General features: G+C 44.3%; 2 protein-coding genes across 6 annotated transcripts; one reads left to right on the top strand and one right to left on the bottom strand.

The window, feature by feature from the left end:
• Positions 1 to 676: 676 nt before the first annotated feature.
• On the top strand, positions 677 to 5,724 carry chic1 (cysteine-rich hydrophobic domain 1). The gene is made up of 6 exons (XM_088431748.1): positions 677 to 836; positions 1,900 to 1,954; positions 3,022 to 3,177; positions 3,252 to 3,308; positions 4,113 to 4,172; positions 4,827 to 5,724. The coding sequence occupies exons 1-6, from the start codon at positions 703 to 705 to the stop codon at positions 4,875 to 4,877; spliced, it is 513 nt and encodes a 170-aa protein (XP_088287874.1). The 5' UTR covers positions 677 to 702; the 3' UTR covers positions 4,878 to 5,724.
• Positions 5,725 to 6,505: 781 nt separating this feature from the next.
• Positions 6,506 to 22,138, bottom strand: lnx2b (ligand of numb-protein X 2b). 5 transcript variants are annotated; one of them, XM_088431851.1, is made up of 10 exons: positions 21,865 to 22,138; positions 15,732 to 16,225; positions 13,974 to 14,164; positions 12,173 to 12,372; positions 10,753 to 11,157; positions 10,541 to 10,672; positions 8,630 to 8,804; positions 8,310 to 8,553; positions 7,997 to 8,155; positions 6,506 to 7,505 (listed from the first exon to the last, which is right to left on the bottom strand). In XM_088431851.1, exons 2-10 carry the CDS (start codon positions 16,115 to 16,117, stop codon positions 7,370 to 7,372), a joined length of 2,028 nt encoding a protein of 675 aa, XP_088287977.1. In that variant the 5' UTR covers positions 16,118 to 16,225; positions 21,865 to 22,138; the 3' UTR covers positions 6,506 to 7,369. The 5 variants fall into 5 exon arrangements, with proteins under 5 accessions (XP_088287977.1, XP_088287981.1, XP_088287978.1 ...); XM_088431855.1 differs by lacking the exon at positions 21,865 to 22,138 and adding an exon at positions 21,626 to 21,644; XM_088431852.1 differs by lacking the exon at positions 21,865 to 22,138 and adding an exon at positions 18,805 to 18,906.
• Between the last annotated feature and the right edge of the window lie 1,979 nt (positions 22,139 to 24,117).

The raw sequence follows: 24,117 nt of genomic DNA, 5'->3' as shown, positions 1-24,117 counted from the left end.
TACATATAGCATATAGCACAAATGTAGTACTTACGTTTATACTATTAATTAAAATTCTGGTAATTTTTATATTTTACAAAATCATCTGGTGGGCTGGATTAAACCCGTTTGCAGGCCAAACCCTGAGCCGATAAAACAATGCGATGTCATTTGCTTTGACAGAATGTGTCCAAAATAGTATAATCGTAAAACATTACTATTAATCATAAAACATTTTTCATTCATTGAAAATATAAATCAGATGAATTTTATTTTACGTTCCAAAATTATTTTGCAGGCTAGATTACACACCAGAACCGTTTGTTTGACACCCCTGCCATAAAATATGAGCATGCCAAATAAATTAGGCCCAGTTAAGTCTATTGCATCCTGCACCTTGCAAGCACCATACAATAAATGTGTTGAAGAAATATTCATCATTGTAAATGGTGTTCTTGGGTCAAGAGGGTCAAAGCACTTGGGATTATTTATGAGCATCTCAGGCAAACCAGACCGATGTTACGGAAAAACAAACACGCATGCTATAAAAATCTTGTCTACATTCACGAAAATCGGGAAATGCCAATTTTATATTGTTTTTTTCTTTGTTTTTGACATGCCAATATGTGAACGTTATTTTATGCTCAGTATGTCCTCTCGTGTGCGCGCTCACGCTCTTGCGTGCGCGGCTCCGCGAGTGACGTCACGCCTCGCTGCTCCAACATGGCGGACTTTGATACCATTTACGAGTTGGAAGACGACGACGACGACGAAGACGAGCGTGTCGTCATCGAGGAGCGCTTATCCAAATACTGTCCGGATCCCGTTGTGTTGCGCGGTGCCGGACACATCACGGTGTAAGTTTTGGGTGTACGTTCTTTGCGTAGGTTTGTCATTGTGTTGTGTTTAGGGTTTTTTGGGGGGGCGTCTTGTAGCTTGTGTAGCGGCTAGGTAGCTAACTAGCTCACTTGGTAAACAAGAAATGTACCTCGGGATTTTGTTACGACACCAAGCGAGCGTCTCCAGCACCTGGCGTCACCATGGCAACCAAAAAGCTGCCGCAGCTCTACGGTGCGGTCCAGCCGGCCGAGAACGCCGTCGTACATATTGACGTCAGCGAGCTCGCCGACACTTTGTCAGCACGTCGAACTTCGACGTCAAGTTGACGTTATTAGCGGCGGACAAGCGTGATTGACGTCGCTGATGGATCTCACGCCGCTCCAACGTTGTGTATTTACGGTTTTAACGTGACGTCATCGGTTACTACCCTAAATGCTATCTATCGAAGCCTCCCATCCAAAGGCTTAGAAACAGATGTACGGCATTTTATTTTATTTTTTTACCCTAATTAACGTATTATTTCTAAAATCCAGAAAGTTTTTTATAATGTGTTGTTAATTAAGTTTTTGACATTTTTATAGTCTGATTGTTTATACTCATATTTTAAAGTTGAAAGTTTGAATAAAGCTATCTTTTAATAAGAGGTATTCAATGAATACTAATACTGTATTTAATGTTATAATTAGTTGACAAGATTTAAATCATCTCATTTGGAAATAAACCTCTACATTTTTTACTTTCTTTTTCAGACGAGGAATATTTAATATTGGAATATTTTCATTCACGTTTAATTGTAATAAATGCATGTATAAAGGCACTTATGAATACTATTTACCGTATATTTATATAATGGTATTTTTAATAGATGACCCCATGTAGAGAACATTTTTTGCTGTGTACTGAATACTTATAAAACTTTTCTTAAATTGTATGTATTTACCGGTATTTTCTCTTGACTTTTTTCATGACACCGGAGCGCTCTGAAAATTGCGGCCAGTGTATTTATACAATACAAAGAATGTTGTTGTCACTCTCAAAAATCCATTTCAAGGTGTGTTTATATTGTTTGTGTGTGTGCAGGTTCGGGCTCAGCAACAGATTTGATAGCGAGTTCCCGTCCATTCTCACGGGAAAGGTACATCTGCGCGTTTGGACTTTTCTTGCATTTTCCACTCGCTTGCGGTCGAACTTTGAAAAGGCCCGGCCCATTCAGGGGTCCCCGCGGCACGGGCAGGCGGGCCCCGTCAATGAGTAAGCCGCCGCCGCCAGGGGGATGGTGCGCGTGAGGAGGCGGGGGCCGAGCCGGCGGCGGCGTCCGACTCCAGGTGACGAAATAATGCGGCGGCCAGAAGAAAAGGGCCCCGCTTCCTGGGTCGGACGCAGGAGCACAAAAGGGCTGCAGGGCGGCGCGCGGGGCCGAGGGAAGTGCGGGGCCATAAAGCGCACCTCGGCCATTGTGAGCGGGGCCGACATGTGATGGACGAGCCGGCCATTATGATGATTGAAGGGTGCGCATCGGGCCCCGCTGGCCTTTATTCCCGGCTCTTTGCTTGTTTGCGAAGAGACCTTTGCATCCTGTCATAAAAGATTACGACCCCCTTTTATGGCGGACGGACTCGGGGCCAGGAATGAGCGTCCATTCAGCCCCGGCGCTGGCCGGCCCGCCCGCCCGCCCGCCTGCCGCGGCCACGGGCCGCGCTTCTGCCGCTTATCTGGCCCTTTGAGGCAAGGCGAAGATCGCATCTACGTAGCACTTCAGTCAACATCTCCTCATATCGTTTCCCAATGTCGAGCGGTGCGTCTGGCACTCGTCGCACAAGAAAAGCGGAAACGATATCGGTCGCCGAGCCCGAGGGTGACCACGTTCGGTCCTCGAAACCCACTGTCCGGTCTCCTTTTCCGTGTTTCCCCTCGACCGACACACCTGATTTGAATCAGGGTCTGAAAACCTTCAGACCCCGATTCAAATCGGGTGTGTTGGTCCCTCATCCTGCACAACGCTTTTGGGCGTCTTGCGGTTCTCAAAAACATTTTTTTTTTCAAATACTTTTCATGCCGCGGCAGCAAGAGTTGCTTTCTTTTCAAATTCAGGGCAAATGGATTGGAACACGATGCACCCTACCGCTAAATTGGGTTTTTCGGAGACTCCTTCGCTTTATTTTGTTATCAATTTGTGAGGCAAGACTTTTTGCGGGGTCCCAGGTGGCGCCGGAGGAGTTCCGCAGCAGCGTGGGCCGCGTCAACGCCTGCCTGAGGAAGAGCGTGCCGGTCAACGTCAAGTGGCTGCTGTGCGGCTGCCTGTGCTGCTGCTGCACGGCCGGCTGCAGCCTGTGGCCCGTCATATGTCTCAACAAGAGGGTGAGTGGCCCCCAAAAGCCCGGCGTGGCCCCCGATTCGCTTTCCCGCCTCATTGCTCTTCCGGCCTACCGCAGACGAGGAGGTCCGTTCACAAGCTCTTAGAATGGGAGAACAACCGATTGTACCACAAGGTAGCTAACTGGAATGGTCTTCCTCTTCCTGCCTCAATTTGTGTCCATCGTTGTCTTTATCCGGCTGTCTCTCTGGAACTGTCTTTCTCCTCATGCCTCGACTGTCCCTTTGTCTCTCTTATCTATTTTGGTCCTCTCGGGATTCTAGACTTTTTCTGTGGCAAGTTTTTTTTTTTTTCTTTGGTCTGTTTGTCTCCCATGTTTTGCTTCCCGTTTCTGTCTCTCCCTGTCTTGTCTCACTCTCTCTCAGGGTTGGGTGATAATCGCCCCAAAATTGATTTATTTTTTTTTCCCGGTCACTCTAGGCGATTTAAGAAAAACAAATGTTTATTTAAAGCACCGGTGTATAACTCGAGGCTCGGGGGCCAGATCCGGCCCGCCGCATCATTTTCGGCCTCCTGCTAAATGCTGATTGGACTTCCGTTTCTGGCTACGCCCAGAAATCACGTTGTAAATGAATGAATAAATAGCCATTTGTAGCTTTTATCTAATTTGATAAATGGCACAAGGGAGTATTTAGTAACTCTTGCAAACCTCACATCACTCGTGCAAAATCTCAATACAATTTCTCCAACTTTGAAATTGTGGATTTTTAAAGCGACAAGCGATTTATTGCCCAGTCCTCTTTCCCTCTTCATCTGTCTGTCTGTCTGTTGTGCGCGCATTAAAGAAAAGCCCTTTGGCATGTCTGGCCACAGTTTGACCCCACACACCGCAGACAGCCCTGCTGTGTGTGTGTGTGTGTGTGTGTGTGTGTGTGTGTGTGTGTGTTTACTGTCTATTGATGTGGTCTTTTGTGTTCAGCTGGGCCTGCACTGGAAGCTGAGCAAAAGAAAATGTGAGAGCAGCAACATGATGGAATATGTAAGTAGTAGCGCAGCATCTACTAGTCCAGGGGTGTCAAATCTACTTTAATGGCGGGCCAAATTCTACCTCGAGCTTCTGATGAAGGGCCATCAATTCAAATCAATTTGAAATAGGATAACATATTTCCCCAGGCCAGTAAAAACTGGTTCCAAAGAGGAATGAAGAACAAAAAAATGTTACTTCCCCAAAACCTTTTTTTTTTGAAGGTGACAACAACTTGCAAATTTGATATTGGAGTCTGAAACTTGTAGCCCTAATTAGCATTTCGCGGGGCCTTCTAAAATGATGTGGCAGGCCTGATTTGGCCACCGGGCCTTGAGTTTTGACACCTGTGATCTGTGAGCTGGGGGATTTGGACAGGGTTTCTACTGGTATCTGCCTACTGAACTGAATGCTTTTTAATGACAGTTTTCAAGTTAAGAGCAAATGAATTGGAACACGAAGCAACTTTTTGTGAATTATTTTTTTGCAAAACATTTTGTATTTGCATGTATTTATTTCATATTTATTGTATTTTATTTGAATATATGTGCATTGTCATGAACAACACAATTTTGATCTGTCACAACTTAAGACTGTTAACAATCAGGATGTGAGGTGCGATCAAATGAAAATAACATCATTTCCTTGTGTGTGTGTGTGTGTGTGCAGGTGATTCTTATAGAATTCTTACCCAAGTATCCAATATTGAGACCTGACTGAAGATGCAACCCGCAAGCCCTTTTTCTCTTCTGTGCCTTGTCAGAATTGGGGGAGAAAAAAAATAATCATCAGCGAGGACCCCGCCCCCAAGCCCGGGTGCGGTTATACGCGGAACTCTCGCCACACCGACACTTTGCTTTCGAGCACATTTTGCACAGACGACGAGACATGCCCCCCCACCCTTCTTGCACTCCTGTTTCATATTGGGGGGGTTAAAAAAAAACCTAATGAAAGTGCATTACTACCCCCAGCGGAAGCTGTTACGGCCTTATGTTTCTTTTTTAAACGTATAAGATGGAAGTAGTTGAAATCCTTGTATTGGAAAGTTTCCTCCCTTTTGTGTAAGTAGCGTTGAAATCAAATGTCTATTGTTTACATTTTAGCCGTTTTGTTGTCGTCGCCAATTAATGAGTGTAGCATCGTTTGTACGGACCTGTTTACCTACTAAGCCATATACAGTGTACGTAGTTAAGGAGAAGCCAATACGCGCGCGGCACAGTGTTGAACTTGTCATGTTTGCCAAGAAGATTGATAGCCTTCCTTTGTGTCTTCATTTGTTTTCGTTGAGCTCGCGGGTGTCAAAGCTGCGGCCCAGGGGCCGGAACCAGCACATTCATGCAAACCTTCAAAGATATTGTTTTGTCAACTTAAAATCAGGATTTATTTTATAAAATGCTTTTCTTTTATGAAATGTTGCACCTTGTCCCGATATCAATCGCTTCAAAATTGCTTCTCCCAGTAGTCGAACCACAGGCCCGCAGGCTGAAATTTTGTCCTGTTTTCATTTCTTTGAAATGTTAGCCTCCCCCACACAAAAAAAAAGCAAATAAAACTCATTTGGAATTTTCATGTGTTGCCAATTGTCTCTGCTCCATAAAACGCGCCTCGTCCAAATCTTGTTAGGCGCGGCTCGGCGCTGGAATCGTTACTCTCACAAGACGGCCCCGCAATTACTTGGACGCGAGTGCAAAAGTCAAGCGGCGGCGGCGGCGGTCTAACGAGATGGCGGACCTCAGTCGGCCTCTTTTACGGTCCTTTGTCTGACTGTTTTCATGTCGTCTGGCCCGCCGGCCCGCGGCCCACATCAAAAAGATAAGAAAGTGAAACATTTACTGTCATACAAGGCCATAAGTGCATTTACACGTAATGAACAGTTAAGATTATACAACACTTTCTACTCATTTGTGACGGAGCACAATTTCAGCAGGAGGCTTTAAGTGGTGGGCCCTTCTGTCCACTAGGGGTCAGGCTGTACAATATGTTAGACAATTCGGCCGGACTGTTACACAGCCAATGCAAAGTGCTTGCATTCATTGTCCGCCTGAGTTGTTTCAAGCCAAGACAAAGGGAACCCACTCCTCTCAAATGCACCTTTATGAAGGTGTCCACAAATCTAATTTAAAGGCCATGACAGGAACAATACATATTTTCAAATTAAGAGCACATTAATTGGAACATGAAGGAACTTATTGTTAAATTGTGTTAGTGTCTAGTGGTACCATTTTAAAAAGCTTGAAACTATACACAACGATTACAGTATCGTGAACATATATATATATATATATATATATATATATATATATATATATATATATATATATAGGTGTGCTGCAATTGACAAGACAACCTTATTGATGTTGCATTTTTATTTCATCCAGAGATGACAGTAAATTGTGGCTCAGGGAGTTTTTGAGAGCAAATTTACATTCAAGGTAGCCACCTATCAACATAAGGGATCGATACAGTACAGGCGCATCGCCATTCTTTAAAATATGATAGAAAAGATCATTTATTTTAGCTGAATTCAGTAATCGAGCATCATTATACAAATTTGTCAAACATGTAAGAAAAAAAGTCCAGGACAATTCCTACCTTCATTCTTACATTAAAAATGTTCAGTTTGGTATTTTCAAAGCTATAATCAACATTTTAAACAAGTAAAAATCATGAGAAAGTCTACATGTGTGTAATTGTAATCAAACAACTAAATAAATGACCTTTCCACTTTGTTACGCACCCGTACATGTGAATAAATACAAGCAAATGGACACAAGTGTGTCACCAAAAACACAACTTTGACGGCATGAAGATACAAACATGTACATGGGCTGATTCTCGTTTTCAAGTCAAGACCCCCACAGTGGCTGGCGCGTGCCCCACCCCCTCGGAAAAAAAAGGCATTCACACGGATGCCTTTGAAATAAAAGTGCAGTAAAAGTGGACAAAGGACACTTTGGTCTTTAGTCAAGAGTCGTTCCGATTTGGTCACGAGTGGCCAACATGAATCCTTCTTAGCGTGCTTTGGTGTGTGCGCGTGTGTGTGTGTGTTCCCCCCCTTCGATCAAAAAAAAGAACACACAAGAAAATGTGCTTGAAATCATACAAAGTCCTCCGGTTGGTGGACATTGTCGCCGATTGCCATGGTCACGCGCGTGTGGGGCGGGGTTGAGGTTACCTGCTGCCTGGGGCTTCCCTACAATGGAGCGTGGCGTCTAGACCAGACTGCCGGGCCAGCACACCACCGTCAGCGTCACTTTATTCTTCTGCAGCTTGAGCATGGGGATGAGCGACGAGTTGTTCATGCCCACCGTGGAGGCGCCGTTCACCGCCACGATCTCGTCGCCGCACCTGGAGGACAAATCGGTGCTTATTTACACATGCGTGGTCCAAACGGACACTTGACTTTGACTTCATCAAATAGGTTTAATCCTTGTGCAATATTTGCTTCCATATCATTCTCCAGTTTAAGTTTATTGTTAATGCTATGCGGGGATTTTTTTTTTCCCGGACTTCAGCCATGCCATCTGTTTGGGGCATAAATTGTCCATTTATTTTAGCCCCAATTTAAAATGATTTTGGGGTGGTGGAGTGTTGACGATGGAGCAATATGATTGGATAATAACTCAAGCACTTTGACTTTGTGAAGCGTTATTTTGGAGATGCGATGATTTTGCCTCACGGCGACAATTAACTGAATTTAATTTGGTTACGCAATACAAATCAGCGTTTTGTCAAATAAACCAGTACTGAGATCTAAAAAGTCACTTTGCACATAAAATGTTAGGCCCTGGGGTAAAAAAAAAAAAAAAAAAAGTTTAGGAGGGCGTGCTTGAACGTACTTGAGGCGGCCGTCAAAGTGAGCGGGCGTGCCGGGCACGATGGTCTTGATGAAGAAGGGCTGCTGGCCGTGACTCTCCTCGTAGCCCCCGACGATGCTGAAGCCCCAGCTCTCGTTGTTGCTCTTCTGCAGGACGATGTCCCGGCACCAGTGCATGTGGCTGACACGACGACCCAAAAAAGTCTTACAATATGGAACCACCGGAATATTTGTTTCAAAACCATTAACGCGGGACGGCATGAGATTTTTGCATTTGCCCTCCCAAATGTGCCGCTCGAAATGAAAAATTGTGAAATTCGTCGCAGCGGCCGAACCTCGGTAAGCCCAGCCATCGCGTCCACAGCGGCGTCCATTTGAAGGAGTCTTCGCGGGCAACCTCGGCGCCGTCTGGCCCGTTGCCGCCACTGCTCTCCGAGTCCTCCCGCGAGTCTTCCGAAATGGTCTGGATGACCCGTAGCGCCACCTGGGGTTGAGCGGCCTGTGCCTTCAGCGTGGAAACAGCCTCGCTGTACGTCAATTGCGTCAGGTCCACACCATTGATGCTCAGCAGGATGTCACCTGAAACAAAATTGGAGACATTATTCACCGGTGAAAATTCTTGGTAACTAGAGGACAAAAGGATTCTTCCGCCTACCTCGTTTGATGGTGCCGTCTCGATGCAGGCATCCGACGGGCTGCACGCTGGTGATGTAGACGGGCAGGCGGCTGCGGCAGTCTCTTCCGCCGGCAATGGTGATTCCCAGGGAGATGCGAGGATCCTTCTTCAGGCTCACGGTCTTCTCCTGGCTGGAAAAGCCACCAGGGGGGTCCTGGAGGATTGCGCAACAACGTCAATATTCACATATCATTTTCGGGCTGGAATACAAGTTGCAGAGGGATGGGGTTAGCTGGCTGAAATTAAGGACATGTCGGGAGCATTCACAGATGTCCTTTGTATTTTCATGTGTTTATTCTTCTTTCAAGTCTTCTTTCTAGAAAGACAGGTTCCCGCATTGTTTTGAAAAAAAAAAAAAAAAAAAAAAAGACAAGAGGTCCCCAATCGCTGGTCCGCGGCCCGGTAATGGTCCGTGGATCAACCCGAAATAATGTTTTGGAACTGATTTGGTTTAACCTCTAACAGTCCATTCATTTGTGTTGTTTGGCTTGAGCTCTGTTCTATGGCGCCACCTCTGGTCGCAGCTGATATTACATTTTGTAGTGAGGAAGGACAGTGTGGTTTCATTGAGAGCAGTCCCTGTCGCTGACACACACGTTGTTCTGTCCCTGTGAAGCCGGGCCCACGAGTGTCTGTAAGTTGTTCTTTGTTAGAATATTTTCATTTATTATAATATGCCCAAAATTAGCTTGGTGATCCAATAACTTGTGAATGTGGATAACATGCTAGCTAATGTTAGCATATTACACAGTGCTGCCTTGCATGCGTTTAAGCTCATTAACGTTTTCCTTTATATAGTTAGCATATGCAAAAGTTTTGAAGTGATCAGTACTCATTTGCATCTAATTAACGTTTTGTATTGAAATACATCGCATTTGTGATTCAGTTATATGATTGATTTAATCATCGTAAATTGCTGACTTTTTTTTGTACATTTGACCGGTCGTGGTGATAAAAAGGTTGGGGACGGACCCCTGCTCCAAGACATCTCTGAAAAGGAGTTAGGCGGTAACAAATGTGGAAGATGCGAGATGGAGGCCACGTGCGATCTCCCACACTGACGTCTCGTAATGGAGGAGATGTGTGGAAAGCGACGGGTCGCGGCAGCCTCCTGGCTGCGCTCCGCAGACTGTAAATGGTCGGGAGGGAAGCTCGGGGGAGGTGGCCGGGCCTCTTCCTCCGCCCGGCGGGGGGCGCTTCCCCCCCGGCAAGACGAAAAGGCTCCACTCTGCAGGCGAAAGCTAACTGTTACCCGCTTTGATCCTGCGCCACCCAAAGAAAGGAGGGCCCAAAAAACAACAAGGCCGCGGCGGCCCCGCCGTGGCAGACTGAGCAGCACCCCGGGCCTTTTGATCAGGACAGAAGGAGGCGCTCGGCGGCCGCTTTCATCTCGGCGCTGCGACGCAGGTGTCTGCTCTCAAAGCTTTGCACCCCCAGCTGGGGGGCTGCTCTTCTTCCTGCTCACGCTCTGTGGAACAACTGAGTGGCCCACGTCACAATTACACTGTGTCAACACTAAACGTCCTGCTTCAAGCTGCAGCGTTTGTGTCACAGGAAGACGGACATACTCGTTTCCAGCTTGGTGGATGAGGGAAACCTTTCAATCAAGTGATTGAGCAACGTGCTGTCGCAATGCTGCCGTAGCTTTAAAGCAAAGCTGCGTCGACGATTACCTGCGCTTGTGATGCCATTTCCGCTCGAGAGGAGGTGGCAAAATGGCTGCGAGGGGGATAAGAACGGTGGATTTTGTTGCGTACTTTTACATGACCTCGGCATCGTACTTTACCCTTTTACGTGACTTCGGCATCAAAGAAAGTGTCCATCATGAAATAATGAAAACATGGCAACAGGCTTAACATTTAAGATGTGCGGAGACATGTTTGGCCGTACCTTCATGTAGGTGGAGCGCCGCCTGAAGTACTGCGGCTCGGGCACCCGCCTGGCCACTCGGCCTTGTGGTCCACCATCGTCCTGCGTCTCCGCCTGCCTCAGGACTACAAAGTTGACGCGCACCTCGCTGGCCTGCAAAACAAAATGCTGTGCCACTCAATGGTCCATCAACCAGAGGTCGCTAGTGCGAGCATTCGCAAAAAAAAGCGCACCTGTATGATCTGGGCGGCCCCCTCAGGTGTTCCGTGCCTCAGGTCCTGTCCGTTGATGGCCAACACTTTGTCACCGTTCTTCAGTTTGCCGTCTTTGGCCGCCAAGCCGCCCGACAGCAGATCCAGGATGAAGACTCCGTTCTCGTCCGATTTACGGATCAGCTTGATGCCGAGCGGTTCCGAGCGCTGGCTCTTGGTCAGCGTCACTTGCAGGACCGTGCCCGGGTTGTGGGAGGAGGCGGCGCCGCCGTGCGCGCCGCTCGACGAGGCTGGGTGCTGATCGGAGCGTGGCTCCCTGGGTTTGAAGCCTTTCTCCTGCATTACGGTGAGCCTGACGAGGAAAGGCTGGCGCAGCGCCGCCACCGCCCGAGCGTGAGGGACGGACGCCAGGCTGATGTCATTCACCTGGAGACGGTTTGGGACAGGTCAGCCGGATCGGACTCGTTTTCAGCCTTTTAAAGGAAAGGATTTTTTTTTTCACATTCAAATTAATGTTATTCAAACGCATATGTGGAAAAACTGGGTCTGTTTTGAATTATGCGGTTATAAGTCGATTCCCCTAATGTGGGGGGAGAAAATGAGGGGGAAAAAAAACAACTCAATTTGTACTCTGAGAAATACGTTACCAAACAAGATGAAACTTTATCCAGTTATGCTGAAGAAACAGCGCTATACTACATATTCGTACTCTGAGAAATACGGTACCTAACTAGATGAAACATTAGCCAATTAGGCTGGAGAAACAATGCAACGCAACATATTATCAATCAGTGACACCAGCCACCACCTGAGATGGTGACGCCTGCCGCCAGTAACCGCGCCTTGCTGCCATGGAGATCAAACCGGTTTATCTTGAAAATCGGCCTTCACATTTCCTGCTGTAAAGCAAAGTGTTTACAAGACCGGGGGGGGGGAATTTGTGCCACAGTTTCGTGGTCCTGGTGGCTGGCTCGAAAATACACCTTCCTTCAAAACTTTCAAATCACGGAATAAACAAAAAAATAGCCCCTCTTTGAGAACCACTGGGTATACCCCACGTCTCATCCCAAAGTCAGCAACGACAGGCTCGAATAAGAACAAACACTCTAAAAATGGTGAAATGTTGGGAGCCATTGCCTGCACTAACTACACCTTTTGCTTTTTTTGCAAATTTAATGCAGTCTGATTTGCTTCTCCTGAAAAAATATGGAAATGATATGCACAGTAGGGAGTTCTGATTTTTCAATCCTAAAAGCATGCAGTGACCTTTTGATACGGTTTGGACACAGTAGGGGTAGACCTCAATTGAACAGACAACATCTTACTGCCTGTGGGGTTTCTCAATCGCTCAAATAGTATAGGACAGTTTGTGTACTCCATGTTAACTCCCAAAAAATGTCTCAGTGAAAAGGTCTCTAGATTTGAAACAACTCGCTCCCACCTCCAAGATGTGGTCCCCGGGCGCCAGTCGGCCGTCGCGAGCCGCTTGCGAATCTCGCACGATCTCCTGGATGACGATGTTGCCCAGCGGCGTGTCTTTGCCCCCGACGATGCGCAGGCCCAGCTCTTCATCTGCTTCCTCTCTAAAGAGCTCCACCACATTGGACTCGGCAACCAGACTAGAGCGCAACGGTGTGTTGTCTGGCAACCACAAAGATGGGAAGCGTCAAACATTTTACCTTCCGTGCTATCCTTAAGCGTACCATCGTTTTTATTTACGGCTCGTCTGCCGCAAAATTGTGCCACTAATGACAATGTGCGTCTCTATTAAACTTAACAAAATAAAGGCATAAAACTTTTAGAAATTGAGTTACTAAAACAATTTTGCAGTAAAATGCTGCATGTTCCAGTTAATTTGCTACTAATCCGAAAAGAAAAATGGAACTGTTCCTGTATCATCCCTATTTGAGAGACACTGGTCTAAATAACTAACTAATCCATTTATGTTGCACTGTACTGGACATTAGTTATTATCCCTGATTAGAGTGTACCAAATACCATATGTCATTGATAAGAAAGGTAAAAATACATTCACCCCATGTTTCTACTGATAATGTAGCAGAGGTAGAGACCTTCGGTTGAGAACTTATGACATAACGCTGTGTCAATAGAGGACACACGTGACGTTCGATTTTTGTGAAGAGATAGGTAAAACAAACAAGACAGTGAGGAGGACTTCCACGTGGATATGCACATGGATCATATGACTTTAAAATCCTAGCTTATTATAAGGTTTTGAGGAAATCATTTTTTACGGGTTTTAAACAGGAAGGTTTGGAAGTGTAAATATGTTCTTCTTAAAATCATCCTGACACACAGCCTATTCAATTGTGCCTACTGTAGTGGACATTAGTTTTTGGTCAAGAATCTAGACCAAAAAAAGATTTAGACTAACTAAATCTTTTGACTCGTTGAAGCTAGCCTTTAAGTCCTATTGTCCTCAGTAGAGGAATTCCTGTCCTTTCCAATAAGAACTAACATTAGCTAGCTATGTTATCCACAGTCAGTCGTTGGATCAACAAACAAACTAATTTTGGGCATATCATCATAAATGTCAACATTCTTACCCACAAAATTACAACTTACACTCGATCGTGGGCCAGATTTCACAAAGAGAAAGAACAACGTCTGTCTCTGACAGTGACCGCTCTAAACTGAAGCCACAATGTCCTTCCTCACTACAAAATGTAATGTCAACAGCAGCGGGAGGCGGCACCAAAAAAACAAAGATCAAGCCAAACAAAGCATACGTGAATGAACTGTTAATGGATAAACAGTTCCAAAACCTCATTATTTGGGGTGCGGCCCGGTACCACGGCTCGGTTGGGGACCTCTGATCTCATGTGTCCGTGAGGGATCCAATTCACTCGGCTGTCTTGCCGAGACAAAATGGACACAAATGAATAGGCTGGGTTTACAGGTGTTTCTGACGAGTTGGGGGGGGATGACTGTGGTTTTTTTGTGAACATAGTTCCAGACACTTTCTGGAAGCTGTCAGTAATTTTCCAGTCAAAATGTTTCTGGTTGAAACAGCAGCAATCTGCTGCAACGCTAATGATTCACCAGTGGCAGACTTGGGACTCAACAATCAGCAATTCTTCTGCGTCTACAATCACTCCCCGCAGACGAGGGATGGGCGCAACGGCTAGATTAGAAATTTTCATCTGGGCTAAACATAAGCCAATCATCACGAGGGAACATTTTATGCACTGAGAGCTTCTTGATGACAAAAGCCTCCATACCGTCCTCGCATTCTTCGTAGGCGGGATTAATGAGTCCGGGATCGGGCAGGTCTCTGGTGGCGGCGCGCGGACTGTCTGAATGTTTAGCGTCAGCAAAGAGCTCGCTGTCGCCTTTGCGTCCCTTCACTTCGTTCCATGAGGGCCTCTTGCGCTTTTCCGCTTCCTCCCGGAGCCTCCTAAAAGCGGGACATCTAGGCAAAAACAGAATAGGATCAGGGAGGAATCATGTCAGTTGTCTTAAAATAAAACAAAAAAATATGAGTAAAAATGTGCAAATCTGAAAACTTCTTCTGTAAACGGACAGAATTTGAAGTTAATTGGCTCCAAATTTAGGTTACTAGATCTGCCTTCGCGACCACCAATTACCATTGTCTGCTCTGGTCTATGTCTAGAATATTGGTGTCAAACATACGGCCAGCGGGCTGGTTCTGGCCCGCAAATGGGTTCAATTCGGCCTGCGACATGATTCTATAAAGAATAAAAATGAGCTGATTTTTTTTCATTGTATAAAAAACTTGAGATAATTTATCATAGTTGCTAACATAGTTAACTAGTTACTAGTAGCTTGTATGCCCTGCGATTGGCTGGCGACCACCTATATTCTGAAGCCAGCTGGGATAGGCACCGGCAAGCATACGACCCTTGTGAGGATAAGCGGCTCTAGAAAATGGATGGATGGATGGATGGATGGATGGATGGATAGTAGCTTGTACTATTTTGGACAGCATTAAAAAAGAATAATACATTTGAAGTTGTTGTAAAATTATATGGACTGGACCAATAAAATCATGGTGTGTGTGCCATGACTTGGGAATCGATTTTTCATACTTTTGCCCCACGGTTAGCATGTAGTTATTCTACTACAAGTATGCTGTCCTCGTTTTCTTACCAGCGAGGACAAAGAGTGTACTTGTAAAAGGACCTTAAGCTGGTTATCAAGGATATGGAATAAATGTTCAAAGTGCTTTGCATATTTTCATGCGCATGTTCCGAACTTTGCCCCCTCTGCTTGTTTGCGCAGATCGACCGCCGCCTGCCAACCACAACAGTCAGCGTCATCACGGCCGGCCGGCTGACCTCGGACACGGCAAACACCTCACTGACCATGTGGATAACAAGGCGACTGATTTACAGCTCACACAAAACTCTGTAACCTCCAAGTGAGTGCTGTTACGCAGACAAATATATGACAGCATTTTAAGCAGGTCATATTTTTATACTTTACATTCACCACTATTTCTGTTAATGATTTGCCAGAGTAGAGCAGTGGGGATACTTTTTATAACACACACAAGGGACTTACATAATCAACGGCCGAGTTGGGAATGACTCCTTATTCATATAGTGCCCTATTTTGTGACTTTGTCTTTTTGCAGAAATGCATGTACCTAATGATGTGCCCAGTGAATTTAATGCATCGTGTATGAATTACAAATGAGCTGACAGGCTTTTTCGCAGGTGATTAGAGATCAATACCACTCTCATTAGAGCCCATTAAGCATTAATGCACAAGAGCCATCAACCAGTTAGCTTAGCATGAAACCATAATCAGGCTGAAGCTTTATCTGTTGGGTTTGGTTTCTTGAATAAATTCATTCATGGATTCATTATATTTGCATTCGTTTCAATGAGAAGCAGATCTAGCCTAAGAAAGATTTGGTCTCAGAACAAATCAGGTTTGTGCGCCAAAGTTCCATCGTATTCTCCTTCTTCTAAAGCCTTTTTGCTGGCTTGTCAAATTAGGCTGAGGAGCGGTACCTATTGTGCAGATGAGGCTGAAGTTCGCAGCGTTGCATCTGCTGCTGGCACTCTGCGTAGTACGGACACATGACGGCCAGCTTGTCCAGCAGGTTCCTGACCAGCAGGGTGGAGGGCCGGCACTGGTGCAGCTGCAGCCTCTGGCGGTCCACGGGGCAAAAGTCCTGATCTTTCAAGAAGCTGCCCAGACACTCAAAGCAGTAGGTGTGTCCACAGGGGGTGTCCATGGGCCTGATGAGGGGCTGCAGACATATGTGACACACCAGCTCGTCGTCCACATCCTCGGGATACTCGTACAGGTGGCTTTCCTGGCCCTCGTGCTGCTGCCCGCACTCCTTACAGACCCTCGCCCAGGACAGGCCCGCCGTCTTGGTTTCTGTTGTCATTGTCCCTCTCGGAGTCCTCAAAAACGGCGTGGTCAAGTCAAAGCGATTGGGGTCAGGTGATCAGCGTGCGATAAGGGTCAGAATGCGTTACCTCCATGTCTTCATCTTCTGTGGACAGAGGAACACAGTGAGATGTGATGAGGCGGCTAAAGAGCTACACCCGCTCAAGGCGGCCACAGGAAATGACAAATCAACCGAGCGATAGCAACATGGCAGCCAACTGCAGCTGCTTCCTCTCAGCGGGCTTCCTGAGGGACAAAAGGAATTCTCATTTCAGAAAAAAAAAAGGCGCTCTATATTCCACGGGAAGAGCTAAACTAAGAAATGAGAAGTGAGTGAGTTTGCTAAATATAAGGAACAGAAACATGGGGTTGACGAGTGAGACGTTTGAATGAATGTGGGTCTCGTCTCTTATGGCCCCCCTTGTACCCAATCAGCACTCGTCTTGCTCTTTGTGCACAGCTTAATCGCCTTAAATTCTCCCTCAGAAAAATGCTGTAAGCGAGACATTCTCGGAACAAACATCTGACCTTCTTAGGACACATACTGTATTTGTCTTCTCATAGACATCCCAAACTGGGTCTAGCCATACGATACGCTGACACCACTGATTACGTTTCAATGATGTTCATGTGTTTTTATATCAACTGTCACAGGTTTGTGTCCCTGTTACAACCGAAGTTCACTATACCGTACTTGTTCTGTTATGTAACACACAAATTGGACAAAACAATCCGACAACTGTATCGGAATTTGGGACACGCCTCACGATTGCTGCACACATCGATCATCATGACGTTTTGGATAAGCGCATGCTTCTTACTCTGTTGGAACAGATTTGGAAAATTTGAATGTGGAAAAATAGGAAGAGTTAGCAACGCAGATCCGCTCTTTGAGCTCACTAATGTTTGTGGAGATAAGACAAACATTTTCCCACAGAAGTACTCCCAAAATCTTGTCTCCCTCAAAACAAATGAGGCTGTTGTACCTGCAAGTAATGCAAATAGTAATAGTTTTTCTTGTGTGTTAATTTCTTGTAGGTGTAAAAGACAGCTATCTTAGTATGTTCGTTGCAGCCGCAGTGACTTAACGTGAACTTTAGCCATCCGTTGTTTGTACTGCTTATACACCTAAAGTATTTGGCAACTGCCAAATGGAACTAAAAGGAAGAACGTGACGCTTTTTTTTAACAATGATATCAGTGAATGATTTGTGCCAGGATCCCTGTATGTACTGTGGAGTCTCTCAAGGAAGAAATGTCACTATTTGAATTGATCTTTCAGAATCACTGAACATGGGCAACTAAGATGGCCGCCACATGTTTCACTCGTCCCAATGGTGAGTAAATGGCATTGTTGGAATAGAAGTGCTTTGGCCAAACGCAATCAAAGATTCTTGCTAAAGAAAGCCATTTAATACATCAAACGGTGAGTGTATTTTCCGAGAGATTAATTCAAAGTCTATTTTTAATGTTATAAAGCAGTCAGCAACTTAGAGCAGCTCACGCTAGGACTGTTTTTTTGCACTGGCCTGCAGCTCACGCTAGGACTGTTTTTTTGCACTGGCCTCCTGTTTGGAATACTTTTGAAAGCTATTTGAACAACCTTATCTTGAGTTTTGAAAAATAATGCGCCACTCCCCCCCAAAATTGACTTGTGCTTCGAAGCGACTTCTGTTTTTTCCTTCTTCCTGATTCATTTTGTACTGGAAAGACTTATACTAAGGAGCGACATATGGTACGTAAAATACGTTAATCACAGCAAATAATTGATGTAAACAATTTCTTGGGCATAAATGAGACATCAGAACGTAGAGCAGTAATTGAAAGTGATCTCTTAGTACACCACTCAAAAACTACTCTGACCTAGAAACTTGAAAGCCTATCTATTGTCATATGTTAAACCTCTGTCCCCATTACACGAGTGAATGGAACGACCACGAAAAATGGAATAAATATAAGGGAGCACAAGGACTGATAAAGATCGCTGTCAAAGGCTTCAAGTTCGACATGTGTAGTTAGGAGACTGTTGCTTCGTTATTTGTTCAGACTTGCTCACACTGGCAAGAAACAAGCACCTGAAGTTTTCTCTCTAGAACTACAGTCTTGAAGATAAGTTGGATTCTCTCTCATCTAGGGTTATTATCCTCAATTCTTGTTTTGTACTCACCAAAGATGGTACCTCCGATGTGGAGCGGCCAGCAGGAAAAGCATGCAAACACGAGACGCGAAACTAGCAGCTGCCTCCAGCTTCAATGAAACCAGAGCCCTGCCTCCCCTGCGCACCGTCACGATAATTCTGGGCGTGCATGCGTGTGTGTGTGTGTATATGCGCCTGTGTGTGGAAGAATACTTGTGTGCTGCACAGGCTTGAGGAATGCAGCGGTGATTTGGTGTAACTAGGCAGAATGGAGCTCGACTGAGAGCAAAGTGTTCCTCTTGTCAGTGGCCGTAATTAATGTGTGTGTGTGTGTGTGTGTGTGTGTGCGTGTGTGTGTGTGTGTATAGGTCTGCTGATGTTGCACTTTCTCAGGTGAAGTATACTGAATGAGTGATGGCAAACCAGCATCTGAATCGTCACACACTATGGCTTGGGTCTTTTTTTTTTCACTTGGTTAAAGCGATACCTGCTTTTGTAATGGATAGGGTTCATGGATCATGTGACATACATACGCGCATACACTCTCACCCGAGCTGTGATCTTTATGTGAGGGGGTGGAAAATTCGGCACAGTGAACCCCTGTTTATCAACGGGGATATGTTCCAAACTCTCCTTGCGATCGGATAAATTCTGCAACAAAAACATGCAAATAAATTTGGAGGGGGATCAAAATACGATGAATTTAACAGGAGACCATGTCATTTTATCACCCAGAATGTTGTCTCATCAAGCACCATTTGTGTTTTGGATTATCATAAATGTCAAATAAAACAAGACAGTGTTTTTCAAGGTAAAGTGGTGACTTGATGGCTGCCGCAATTAATGGCCAACAAGCAACTGGTTACTGTGGCTTTACATCATCAAATTTTAGACCTGAAAATGATTTCTCCCAAGGTTGTTCCATCTTGCTTCTTATACATTGAGTCTTGGGTGTCTCCTAACGGCTAGTTTGACTCACCTAAGCAAAGGCTGTTTTAGCCCAGAGCTGTTGTCTAGTGCCTTAACCAGCAAACGCCTTATCCAACTCAAATGCCTTGCAAGTTGCAATCATGTGACACTATAAGCTTTTTTTTTTTCCACTGCATGGATGAGGGAGAACGTTGGTGGTCCGCAAATGTCCTCGGGTCCCACGGGGGATTACGAGTCTGGGCCCGACCGCTTGCTATAACGATGTAACCGGTGAGTCACGCGTCTGGCCACACCCTCACGGAACGCTGGTGATGCAAAGCCAGACGAATGATTTCATCCGACCGTCAGACATGCCATGCGTCAAGTTCGGGTTTACCAGCAAAGGAAGGGAATGGAAAGTTGATCAAAAATAATTGATAGTGACATAATGAATATAAAAAATTTGAATCTGGATCAGATACAATTTCATTTTTGTCTTGCCGTTCTATTTAAACCGCTTTAAATAATGTAAAAGCCAAACATTCCTCCGTTTTTCCATTTCACAATGCCGTAACACCTCATATGAATGTTTCAACATGGTGAGACTTTATAGCTTAAACGATACTGCAGGGTCACTCGTGTTTACATTTACAGGACTTAAACTTCAAAAACCACAAATGGGCATCACATTCATATTTAAAAGATCTTAAACCAACAATTATGGCAATATAAAAATTCACATTTTGTGCGGCAGAGTTAAGGCCGCCCTCCTTCAATTTGCTTAGTGCCAGTAAAAGCGATAGACCTACTACGAATATGACAATAGTAGCATTCAACTAGCTGTAAGTAGATGTTACATCAGAAGGGTTATGAAAATATTTTATGAAGGTTAAAAAGTGTCGCTTTGAATGATGGCCCTCTTGTTTTCTTCCAAGATGGCGGGCTATTCACCACGTAATTGGATTTAATTACAAAAGAAAACGAAGTTTTATAAGTGGCTGCTCTTCAAAATATGGCAGATTTATTGTTGCTTATGTCACAACAATTTGACAAGCCAAGGGCTTTACAGCAACTTATCACAGACTCCAAAGCATTTTTTGTAGAGGTTATGAGAGTTCACAGGCAAGTCTGAATTTACAATTGTGCACATTTAGTGTGGTCATATCAGCCACATCATGCCCAGTAGTTCCACTGTAAGTGGTTTGGTTGAGCAATTAAATGATGAATAGTTATCTGTTGTTCTATGAGTCAAGTTCACGGTCAACTGGGGGTGATGAAAAAAAATAAATAACAGCTTGAAGTGAGTACACTATGCCTCTATTTGGACAATTGTGCAACTAAAAGTCATTTTAATTGTGCAAGTAAAAGTCTTTTTCCATTTCCTAATGATGTGTGAGTCTTTCATTTCTTGACAGTGTGATTAGACACAGAAGGGATACTTTTAAAGTGTCTTGATTAGCTTAAAGTACTTAAAAATAAACATTGAGGTGTTTTCACAAAAGCAGTTATGTCACAAAGATTACTTTGGAGTTATTGACTAAAATATGAATTCTTGACACGGATGTCCATTTTGGGATTTCTACAAAAATAAAGAAGCCGTAACATGACAAGTTCACTTTTTGGAGCTTCTAACCATGATCCAATGTTAATTTCTCACCCGAAACACTTCCAAAGAGTACTAGTTGACGTTGCCCACATTTTTCACTTTAATTTGAGTGAATTTTACAAAAAAGCTAGTATAAGTCTACCCTGAGTAGTGGTTAGATAGATCATGGCTATGATAACACATAGCCACAAAGTTCAAAATTGAAATCCCCGTGTATAAAAATATGGATTAGTAGAGTCTGTGTAGTCTTGAAAGGTAACTGTGCCAAAACAAGCGATTTCAATTTGACATCATTCAAACTGCTCTAACTTTATCCATTTTTGAACTACCTTCGTGTATTGTATATCATTTTAAAGGCAGATTATATTTTGCATATATCAATATCTCAATTTTCACTTGACAAAGGCCTGATTGTGTAAAAACACGCCATATACGTACATACTACAGCATATATTGTAGACTTTCACTTATTGTGGTGCAGCTATAAACCGGAGTTTCACTGCATTTTGAGCTTGAACCTGTGAGCCCAATGGAGTGAAAAAAAGGAAAAAACGCACCATTATGTCATTAACCTGGCAGACGTGACATGACATCAGGAGTCAACAATCACTTCAATTAGTACTCTCGATGAAAAGTCTTTAGCAACAATTATTTAGTCATTGGCCAAATCACTGCGACTGCGACCGTCGCACTTGGAAAATGTAATAAAGCCATAAAGATAGCACAAGTGGTCGTACATGGACACAAAGGCTTCCAAAATGTCAGCCTGCATTTCCATGTCCTGCAGTAAAAAGTTCCTAAAATACGACGTTTATGGCCCCGGCTTGTTTATCACACAGCCCATAAATAACTCACCGTCCCCATGTCAACGTCGGCCTCGTTCATTTCAATTTAAATGTCGCAGAAGAGCTTCAATGGAGCGAATGAGTGAACATTTGGCCGACATCGACTCGCTTCTTGAATTCGCAGCCCAAGCAAACGATTTCTTGTATTCTCCCCATCGTAAATATGATTATTAACACCCCGTTTTTGTCTTTCTTACACGTTTGTTGAAGTCACATACTTTATTCGTGTTGAACCAAGACGTGTCTTACCTGTGAAGGTCTTTTTTGTTTTCCTCTTCTAACCGGAAGTGGCAAACACGACGACGGCTCGTTAACACGAAGACGTGGAACTGTGTTGTCAAAGTGAAGCGAAAAATGACGTCCAAACAAAGAATATCTACGTCGCCACGGTGTGTTTATCGTATTTTTGTCGCGTCATTTGGGGGGACTAATCCAACTCTGCTTCTCAGGTGTAGTTGGACCTGCTTGGGGGAGGGACTTTCCCACCGAAAGTGAGACGTTCACAGCATGAACACGAGGACGAAAATGAAGGCAGGTGAAACAATATGGACGAACACGCGTCTTTATTTCCGCTATCCGTGTACGGCAACAGACGTATTTTCCTTCTATGTTGTTTTCTACGTTCTACGTATTTGGCCTGCTTTGATGTTGCCTAAGTTACATACATTTGTCCAATCATTTTAAAACCTACACGTGAAGTGTCCCTGGAAAATGCTCACATTTCACCCTCATTGACAGGGGTCCTCAAACATCAGCTGGTGGGCTGAGTGAGGCCCGCTTCCGTATTTTGCCCCGTCCCTGGAACAATATTAGAGGCGCTTTAAGATTTTTTTTCTTTCTGACCACGCAATTTTGACTTAAACATGAATAGAACGTGACATTCTAGAACCGGGTATTAATAATTTGTTATTGTGTGGCATTCTGGATAACAATACGTTCATACACTTCTATGATCAACACACGTTTTGTTACAAACAGGCCTGGACCCTTATCTGAGTAAAAAAGTAACGTGGCCCAAAATACACCATGCTGACACTTTCACTGGTCACTACTCAAGAATTTAGTTGTGACTTAGGTCATTCCAAGGAAATCACAATGCGCCATCAAGTGACGAGCTCTTTTTAGAACTGGTTTGGAACCTATCAATGGTCTTCTCGGGGCAGCTGTACATTAGAAGAGACCGTGAATCCTTGCCCCTAATAGCTTCCTATTAGCTATTAGCATGTCAACATTGAAATCAATGAGCGCTCGTTGCGTGGGCCCTGTGGCCCCACTTCCTGTACTTATCTGTATTGTCACCAGCGGGTGTCTGGTCCTACGAGCTGGCATCAGCAAATCAAATGTCGCTTTGTCTTGGAGCTTTCCCTTCCACGGCAGTAAATCGTCACAGGGGGAACTGGCTTTCACAGAGAGGAGGTTTTATGACACGAGGACTTCCCTTCCATTCTGCAGGGGGTACCGTACTTTACACCGTTCATGTGTCGCACTAGTCCCCCCCCCAATCAAACATACCAACCCCCTCCCAGAGAAATTGCTCTTGCCGCCATTTCTTTCAGAACACCAAAAATTTCTCAATTTCAAGCAGTTATGACAGGTGTGCAAAACGGCATTACCGTGACTAAAAGTCTTTTAAGTCTTACTGTTTAATTATGTCATTGCTGTCTGTATTTTAATACAATAACATAGAATGATATTATTCCTGATAGAAAACGCACATAACAAAAATGCCGTGCTATACTTTATTCATCCCGTGAAGCAAAATTGAAAAGGCACAGGAGCAATATTTTCACTTACAAATTTTTGTGCATAAAACACACAAGAGAATCATTGAGGGAGAATTAACTCATTCGCAGATGTCAAAAATTAAAAAAAGAAGCTAACCATTGGTTTTAGTAAGTGTAAAACGTCGTTGTTAGTTGTGTAAAACCAATAAAACATTCGGTCTCAACTTGCCTTACCCATTTCATGAATTTGTAACCATCTACAAAATCTCTGTAAACCTGTTCTTAAAGCAAAGATGCCTTTTCAAGAGCACCATATAAAATTAGCGTAGCCCTCAAAATAGCCTGAAACAACCCCAAATAAATCACATTTTGTGCTTGCGTGCCAGCTTTTATGACGAAAGGTTGTGGTTTTATGGCAAAAAAAACAGGGCTAACTACAAGTTGACAGTATGCTGGCATGTAATAAATGTGCACAAGGTGTGAAATATGAGGCCTCTCGGTGTATTGTTGAGAAACGCTCCCCCCTTGTGGGTAGATGAGGTACTGTTGCCCACCTAAACAGTAGGAAGGAACCTTTTTCATTATCAGGGAATACCTTTTGCCCCAGTTTTACAAAATCCTCTTTGGGAAAAATAAAATATGATCCAGCTCCACGAATATATTTTTTCAATGACTTTCAATTTGTAGGCTCTACAAATTTGAATGCATATCTGTACATTCTAAAACTGCCAAAATAGGCTTTGTACTTTTTCAACCTCTGCAGTAGGGCTGAACAATA

The sequence above is a fragment of the Hippichthys cyanospilos genome, chromosome 13, assembly GCF_059441005.1.
Source record: "Hippichthys cyanospilos isolate Australia breed blue-spotted pipefish chromosome 13, RoL_Hcya_1.0, whole genome shotgun sequence".
NCBI classification, from domain to species: Eukaryota; Metazoa; Chordata; class Actinopteri; order Syngnathiformes; family Syngnathidae; genus Hippichthys; species Hippichthys cyanospilos.
This window is presented reverse-complemented; position numbering and strand designations above follow the sequence as displayed.

Coding starts and splice junctions, on each gene's coding strand:
- chic1 (XM_088431748.1), top strand. CDS start 703: ATGGCGGACTTTGATACCATTTACGAGTTGGAAGACGACGACGACGAC. Junction 3,178..3,251: donor TCATATGTCTCAACAAGAGG/GTGAGTGGCCCC, acceptor GGCCTACCGCAG/ACGAGGAGGTCCGTTCACAA. Junction 3,309..4,112: donor ACAACCGATTGTACCACAAG/GTAGCTAACTGG, acceptor TTTTGTGTTCAG/CTGGGCCTGCACTGGAAGCT.
- lnx2b (XM_088431851.1), bottom strand. CDS start 16,117: ATGACAACAGAAACCAAGACGGCGGGCCTGTCCTGGGCGAGGGTCTGT. Junction 14,165..15,731: donor CAGCCTCATCTGCACAATAG/GTACCGCTCCTC, acceptor GTTTTTGCCTAG/ATGTCCCGCTTTTAGGAGGC. Junction 10,673..10,752: donor GGGCCGCCCAGATCATACAG/GTGCGCTTTTTT, acceptor TTTGTTTTGCAG/GCCAGCGAGGTGCGCGTCAA.